This window comes from Morone saxatilis, unplaced genomic scaffold, assembly GCF_004916995.1.
Source record: "Morone saxatilis isolate NCDOM2014 unplaced genomic scaffold, NCSU_SB_2.0 Contig24, whole genome shotgun sequence".
Lineage (NCBI taxonomy): Eukaryota > Metazoa > Chordata > Actinopteri > Moronidae > Morone > Morone saxatilis.
The window spans coordinates 4,428,339-4,436,996 of NW_023339807.1; the positions used below are offsets into that span (position 1 = coordinate 4,428,339).

Consider the following 8,658-nt stretch of genomic DNA (forward strand, 5'->3'; position numbering starts at 1 on the left):
GGGGGGGGGGGGGGTCTCCCAGCAGCACATGGTGACTGTAGCATGCAATGGAATGCATGCCTGGGGATGAAACAGCCGTGACCTCCTTAAGGAACCAATGGTCCACACCACCAAGATGTATGTATGTATGAGGGGCTTTTCTCAATAAGATTTGTTGGGGGCACAGCAAACTGAGTTTTCCCATCAGTCAAACCAAAGCTGGCCCCCCCAGACTTTGACGTACACCAACCTGAAAAGCATTCAAACACTCTGAGCCTATATGCAGTTCTTAATCTCAAGGTCATTCTAAAAACACTTCTCAACCTCTTTGTCTTTAAGTAGAACAGCTCATTAATCAGTTCAATCTCAATGGATGATATAAATAGGTTTATCATAAATCACATGTTCTGCCAAAATACAGGTCGCACACGATGTCCTGGACCTTTCTTACAACTACATCTAACTAATGATCTCTTCAGTTTCGATATTTCCTTAAGTAAAACCCATTAAACGCAGTGTGATCCACGCCAGCAGCATGTCACTACTAACACATATTGTGTGCAAGTGAATTATCTGCTCGTATGTGCTGTGCACACTTAGGATTAGGGTAACAGCAAAAATAAATAAAATGTTCGATGATCATGTGAACACTGAAGAATCCAGCATCCATCACACACACTTTATAAGCCTGGGCTTGTCCCCTTATTAAAGCAGATAACAGGATTAATGTGAATGCAATGTTGCTAACTGTGCCTCGCTGCATATTTTAGATATTTATCTCAGTGCGCAATGTTCAAAACAGGCAATTAGGGGAATTATTTCCGGCCATGTTAGCAAGGAAATTGTGTCATTCAACTTTCAAAAACACCCCAACACAAAAGACACCGAAACACAAATATTTGGCTTTGTCAAGAGCGTGGTAGCGAATTCGCCTGCTAGCATTAGCAGCTAGCTATCGGTTAGCTGACGTTAGCTACTTCATTGATCATGATAATCAACGAGACGCCCACAAAACAAACACTGACACATGTCAAAAGAGTGCATGTGTAATTTATACACGAAATCCCGTATATTTTCCAACAACGTTGTGTTTTACGACCTTTATTTCCCTCTCTTTTCCCCATCCCCCAACCCGCATTGTCTATCTCAACTTTGACTGTGAGCCAATCCTTCCAGAGAACCAAGGAAACAGCCTGCTGGCGTTAGCGTTAGCCAGTTAACGGGTTAGCATCTCCGTTAGCATCCCTGTTAGCACTGGACCGACTGTTTAGGTAGCAGCAGGCTAACGAGGATTGTTCAAGATGCCGGGCCTTGTTTCAACCCTAGGGGGTCATTTAAATTATTTAAACCCGAATGCACACGCATGACAATGTCAACATCGTTTGTAAATACAACCTTGAACACGACATACCACACCCCGCATATAAATATTGATTTAAATTCTTCTTTTCCACGGGCCGCAACAAAATACCTGTCATTGAGCTGATCCTCGGTCCCGGGCAACGGGTGAACCACGAAGTGTATAGATGTCATGGGGTCAATCCAAAATCACACACAGACGTGTGAAAGATGTGGAAATTGTTATTCTTTCGATTACTGTATATATGTGGATTCATAGGAATCGTTTAATGGCGAAAAACCTCGAGTTTAGATCCCAGCCTCCTCACCCACATGCCGCCATCTTAACTCTACCAAGCTTCTTCTCTGTGTGTTGATTAGTGCACATGCAACCGCTCCGCTGGTTGGACCCCGAGCACAAACAGGAAATGTGTTAAATTGGATGGGATTGGCCCCAAGAAGAAAGGCAAGACGACTGTAATCAAAAATACTACACTTTCACACTCCAAAGTCTTTGTTCTCTCCCGGTTTAGCCGAGGCATCTTTGTTTATTTGCGTTTTTCAAGCACCTGCAATAATTTCCAGGTCTATTACTGTACCACAAAGGCAAAAGAAAGGGTTGAGTACAGCTAGGTTACCTCTTTACAACGTAAGACAATGGGGAATCAAAATACAAGCCTGACTGATCATCCAGGGCTCTCAAGACTCAAGACAAACGATAAAAATCGTGCTTTTTGTTTATCTACCAGCACAGTAGATTATTCCACATGCTATTTTACCTGTTAAAACTTTAAATAAAATGCACAAATTTAACCATTATTCTAGTATTATGATGTGCTTCTTCATCAGGGAAACTCTATCATTTAAATCACCAAAGAGGTTACATTTATTTATTCATTTGTGATTATATTTATTCTGTTTGATATAAGAATATTGTTTAAAAATGTAATTTCGCAAGATATTTCAAACAACATTTCCTCTATACCTAAAATAAGTAGGTAAGAATAGTAAGAATATGACCTGAATACAGACCTAAATTCTGCACTTATGGAATAAACAATATTATATAGGCCTATATATCATTTTATATTTTAAGTCTATATCATGACGTGCGTGGTGTTGGTTTGTGCTTTAAAGACGTGAGTATAAAATAGCCACCATTCTGTGACCAACCAAGACTTAACATTATGTCACTAAATCTTAAGGGAGCAACGTGGCTATACTTGGCATATTGTCAGCATCACTCGGGGAATGGAAAAATTCATGTGGGACCCTCAATTTAATGCTGCTATTCTTACTCTAGAATTATATTTAAAACTGAACCAACTCAGATCTGAGCTCTATAAAGGGAAGGGAACTGGGATTGTGTTCATGTTGGGCTCCCTCCCATGGAAAACTTGTAATATCCCCACATCATCTAAACCCTATGAAATCCGGGAAATGATATAAGCAGCAGTGGTGTGAGTGTGCTCCCTTTTTCAGAAAATAGGAAAAAGGCAGGGGGCAGAGAAATGAAGGCTTTAAGGTAAACCTTGTGTAATACTGACAAAGTAAAAGTTTACTTTGAGCGGTGCTTATTTCTTGGCCCATGCCCTGGATGTAAGAGGGGGAACTGGCCTAGATATGGTAGACATTAGGGAGAGGAGGGGGCAGAGTAAATCATCACACAGTATGGATCAAAGGTTGACATGCAATGACTCAAATAAACTAATAATCAAGAACGAGTTTTGTGTTTCTTGCTGGCTAAATACACAAGACTTCTTTACAATGGTTCTTTTTTTAGTACAATAAAAAAACGGTTACAAAAATACCTTCATCTTGGTCAGTTTGTAAAGAAAATAAAAAGCAGTCTAAACAGATAGCAGACTGGAATATGTAGCTAATCTTTGATTATCTGTCTAATCTCCAGTCTAATCCAATAATAGCTTTTGTCTTTTTACACCAGCAGGTGGCAGGATTTACCTTCCATAATGAGATCAGAAATGGTCTGCCATGCTAAATCTGAAAGTATTTGTCCCTTTCCTGCACTGCTCCTCCAAGTATCTGACTGTGCATATGGACATATAGGTATCTGTAGGTAGGTAGCTCCAGACCTCAGAACTATCCAGGATGGCCATTTTGTCTAATATTACTGTATTAAAATTTTCAAGAAATGCCCTCAACAACTGGAACTGAAACGTACCAAATGAGACATCAAGACAATCTGACATGATGACACAGAAAGAACGTTTTCACTGCCCCGGGTCAGGTTCCTCATTTAGAACCTGTTTTAACACAAATGACTGGTCTTATTGTTATACTATACGTTCATGCAGTCTGGCCTGAGTAAGCCTACATGTTTAGTAAAGTATCAGGTGGTCATCTAGAATAGAAAAAGACAAACATCACATGAACTGCATGTCACTAATAGAGTTTTATTAAACAATTTTATGTCTATAATAGTATCTTCTGTGAGGTATGCGTTTTCGTTGTGAGCAGTATTCTTTGGATAGCTAATGACATCAACAGTAGGTTAAAATAATGTCAATGTTATTAGTAATAAGATGACACAATGGGCAAAACTGCAGATATCAGTATTTGGAATTAAACTGTATATTTTCATTTGATTTTATTTTAAAAGCCACATGTCATTTAATCAGCAGAGACGCACGTTAAGGATTTTTTTCTTTGTATTTACTCAGTTCAGTACAGAGGTTAATGAAGCCAGTTCCATTGCCCTGCAAAAAACAACTCTGTAACCTTTTTCAAGAATGAAGTCAAACAAAACCCCAGATATCTCCTGAGCTATTTTTAAGTATTGGGCACTGGGTTATCAAATGACCTCTGGTGTTGTTAAATATGGGTACAAAGAGTCCGAGCCAGGAAACTGCCCTGTCATCAGAGGAAGGCTGGTGGGTTTGCAGATTGAGAAAATTAGTAAATTCATGCAGAAAATAATTTCACTTAAATAGTCCTTCAACTTGGATACAAGGCATACTATATTCTACTTCACGAGCTGTTATGCAACTGAATTTTCCACCAAGAGAAACCAAGAGAGACCCAAAGCTAAACCACCACAACTGATAACTTATTGAACCACATCCATTCAAAGATCAGTGGACCAGCACCAGCTCCTGTCAGTCAGGCCACAACCAGAAGTGTAAGGTATGCCCAGTAAGGTAACACGATCACTGGCTGGAGACTTTTAAAATAACTCCCCTTAGTGGTGTCTGTGGCATATCTTTACAGATCCAGGGCAGGACCGTCCATGAGGGTCAACTCTGCCGGTTAACACCAGGTCAGTCCAGGCCTCAGGCACAAAACCCTCTGCTCCAAACACCCAGTCAGTCACAGATGCTGCACAGTTTAAAGGGCATTATGCTGGCCTGCATGCACACAAGGAATAAAGAGGAGTAACGAGCTGTCTTCTAAGAGGCTTTTACTTTTTGGAGAGAGACAAACATCCAATTTTGTAAAAGCAAAAGCAAACAGTGAGCCCTTGTTCGCTTAGTCTCACTTGCCATTCAACACTTTTTTGGCTGCTACTGTGTAGGAAGCTATAGCATCTGGGGAAATGCTGCCATTAGATTCTAACAAAATCCACTTGTCCATTGCACAATATCACAAGGATGTTGTAAAGTTCTGCTCAATAGAGCATGGCCATTGTAACTATTTAACACCGGCCAAGAATCTGGGTCTCTATTGCGTCATGCTTATAAAACCAGGGCAACCCGACCAGTAATATGGCACAGGACCCACGATGTGTTATTTTGTGCCATGGCTGCTCACTCTGCAGTGTTAGGAGCTTGATAATCCTTTTAATGTAGATAAAAGACTAAACCATGCTAGACTAAACCATTATAACAGAGGTAATTTCATAATTTTGTTTTGCACATTATCTATAAAAGACAGTTCTGCAAAATGAATAATATGTTTCCACAAATCGATATTTTTATGATGACAACAGACTGAATAAATTTGTGTAATGTGAAAGGCGTTTCTACCTACAAACCCACAGAGCAGTGGTGGTCTCAGGCTGTTTTAGGTGTGGGGGCTAAAAATAAATAAAAAGGACACCAGCGTGCAGTAAGTTGTGATGTATTTATGGTGAAATAGCTTAGTCAGTGTTAGGATTAGCTTAGCTATGTTGGTGAAGCGGGTTGTCCACTAACCACAAGGTTTGTGGTATAATTCCCCAGCCCCCCCTGTCCACATGTCGAAGAGCAAGACACTGAACCTGACGTTACACCACTGGTGCCCACAGCTGCCCAGAGCTCATAGTGGATAGGATGGTGAAATGCAGAGGACACATTTCATTTCCATGTATGTAAATGCCAAAACTTACAATTAAGGCTAAGGGCTGAAAAGCTGTAGCCCTGATTCAGTGAGGTACATCAGTTAAAGGACCACTCCAGCAAATTAATGTTGCACTTCTGTAAGGTTATAGGACTGCAGAGAGACAGATTTTAAAAAGAATGGTCAGAATCAGTGCAGCAGAGGCTAAAATTTTCATTAGTCTTTATTTTTATTTCGTTTTTGATGTTTCTTTTGATGTTCTTCTCAATGCTGTTCAGTTTCAGTTAGTGGGTTTGCTTGTTTCAGTTTAGTTTTTATTGTTTGAAAATGTTTTGTTTTTATTTGTTTCAGTTTCAGTATTAGTTTGAGTTTTTTCATTATAATATGGAGGTTATTTGCCAGGGGTAAGAATTTAAGAAATTCAGAATACCTATTACAAAACAAACATAGCACATTGTAAAAGCAATTGACTCACAGTCATGATGATGTAGACGTCCCAGTCTCAATAAACAATATGTACTATTGCCTCCTCATGCTTGTTGGTACATATTTGACCAAATTGACAAAAAAAATAAATTTTCTGTATATTTATTTTATTTTTGTTAGTTTTTATTTGTATTTCACACCTATTTTTAGTTCAAACCAAAATTACCTAAATGGGACAATGAGCATCAGCAGGGTTTTTCTTACACTTTAGAAAGCTTTCTGCAGAGCCAGAGAAGACACAGCTGGTCTCACAGGCCAGTACTCTCCATGATGAGTAACCTGACTTTTATGTGTAAAATTGGTGGATAGCCTCTTAATTGCTGCAGTCACACAATACAAAGAACATGTAATCATACATATGCATCAGTAAATTCAGCACTCAGACATACACACACACAGAAAGTGATCAAAGTCTTGATTACAGCTTTACAAAGATGCACAGAGAGTAAAAGTTAAGGAAATAGAAAAAATAATACATTAAGTATGGTATTGGTATCTTTAAGAAAAACATCTTTATGAATAAAATGCACATTATAACATGGACATGTGGGTTTACAGAATATATAAGAATGTGAAAATAAGCATACATACAGTAGGTACAGAAATAAAAACAATTTAACATATCAAAATGATCAATTTACGAATGACAATGTTTCAGTTCTGAACTGTTAGCTGTCCTAAAACACTCTGAATTGGGTTTTCTTACAAAAACATTAACAATTTTCCCAAGAGGATTTATTTTAAATTTATTTTTATTTATTTATTTAAAAAGATCATCTTTCATACACACTAGTATACTTGTTGAATAGTGGATAAACTGCCCCATATTGTAATAAGAGGCACTTTCTCAGAAAGCAGAACAAAAGTGTGAACAATTGTTTCTTGTTTCAGTTTAAAGGTAGAACCAGGATGATTCAAAATGTTAAATTAAACATTTAAGGAGATACTGATGGTAAAACACACACACACACACACACACACACACACAAAACACAGAATTATTTGTTTATGTCACTTGCACTGAGACTCTTTTCTCTTCCAGCAGCTCATTCCTGGATATGCTTTTGAGGAACACCCCACAGCGCCAGACTCAGTCACAGTGTTGTGTTTGTCTGCATGTGTATTTCTCCATTGTGTGTCCACAGTCTGCCTTTTGTTCTGGTTCTCTGTGCTGTGCAGGAAGGTCTAGACAGCTGACACTTACCTAATCCACAGGGCTGCCTGAGGCCATCTCCTGTTGGCTGACCTCTTGCTCTCTCTGCCACAAAGGACAAGAAGCCTGCTAATTGGAACAGCAGTCACATTAGAAAGAAAAAAAAAGTTCATGCAGGTAAGAACGTGAGGTCAGATCAGTTTCAAGAACTGTTGTCACTTGGCGTCAGTTCGATCCCTCTTCCAGTTCACCAATGAGAAATGGATTTTCAAAGCAAAATGAATTCCTCTCACATAGAAGTAATGCATATAGTGAAGCTACTGACAAATCACAATGAATTTAGTTCAAAATGTTTAAAAATGATAGGAGCAAAATATCGAAGCCCTTCCTATTGCAACACATAACCGTTGTAGGCCAAAATAAGATTAAAATACAGGTTATTTTGCTATTATACATGTTCCTTTTTTCTTGTTGTATGGTTGTGATTTATCATTTTGCATTAGTCTGCTTTCATTTGGTTGTTAAAGTATTTTGTGAAATTGCCAAATAAATGAACTTTATTACAACACTATTATAATCTTAGAGGCGTTTCATCTCTGTAGGAATGGCCTCATACAGTATGTGACCTGATATCAAAGCAGATGCGATCCATCAGCCAATAAAAATGTAGATTTAGATTTTAGGTTAATTTATTTGCACAATAAAAAACAACAGAATCACAAATAAAAGAAAATAAGTAAGTTACCTTCCCACAATACACATTACGAGCAAACAAAAAAACTTATTATCCACAAGTTGCATCTTCCAGAACTGCAGATTTAATATCATTTACAGCCCAAACGTCTAAACCAGTTCATAAAAATCCTGGAGACAAATTCTGGGTACAGTTCAAAGTTGAATAAACACTGGTTCAGTCAACCTAGACGTGCACATGTGACATAATTTTGGCACAGATGGGACCCCATATGATTTTGTCAATTAACAAACTTTTGCAGAGAAAGTTTGACCTTCCTTTACTACATTTAGATACAATTCTGGTAAAATGGTTAAATATTAAAACTTAATCATAATGCTTAAAAAAAGACATCAAATCTTGAGTAACCTATATTCAGAACCTACACCTATCGCTGAGTTGTCTTCCAGGTCCTCTCACCAAAACATGATTAGTCATAGAAGGTGTGTGTCTGCTAGGGCTGATGAAGAGGCTGAAGTGACTCATCCAGAAGGCGATGATGGTGTGTGTGTGTGTGTGTGGGTGTGTGTGTGTATTGTGGGGAGGGTGGGTGACGGGAAGTGTAGACAGGAATGTTTTTCACACGCCCATGCTGTTGTGTACCACGCTGCCTCCACGGAGCCGTCAGGCCCCGATCACGCACCGAGTCTCTCTCCCATTGGCCGGCGCCCAACACACCTTTGCCTCCTATTGG

The 8,658-nt window shown here is 38.8% G+C and overlaps 1 protein-coding gene across 13 annotated transcripts in view; it reads right to left on the reverse strand.

Annotated features, from left to right (window-relative positions):
- The window catches only part of ubr5 (ubiquitin protein ligase E3 component n-recognin 5), a 30,697-nt gene extending 29,001 nt beyond the window's left edge, over positions 1–1,696 (reverse strand). For 11 of the 13 annotated variants that reach the window (XM_035672533.1, XM_035672532.1, XM_035672524.1 and 8 more), the window contains exon 1: positions 1,451–1,696. In XM_035672533.1, coding sequence (XP_035528426.1) covers positions 1,451–1,512 — 62 coding nt within the window. In that variant the 5' untranslated portion in view covers positions 1,513–1,696. The remainder of the gene's footprint in view (positions 1–1,450) is intronic. The other 2 variants (XM_035672521.1, XM_035672526.1) reach the window with 1 other exon arrangement.
- Between the last annotated feature and the right edge of the window lie 6,962 nt (positions 1,697–8,658).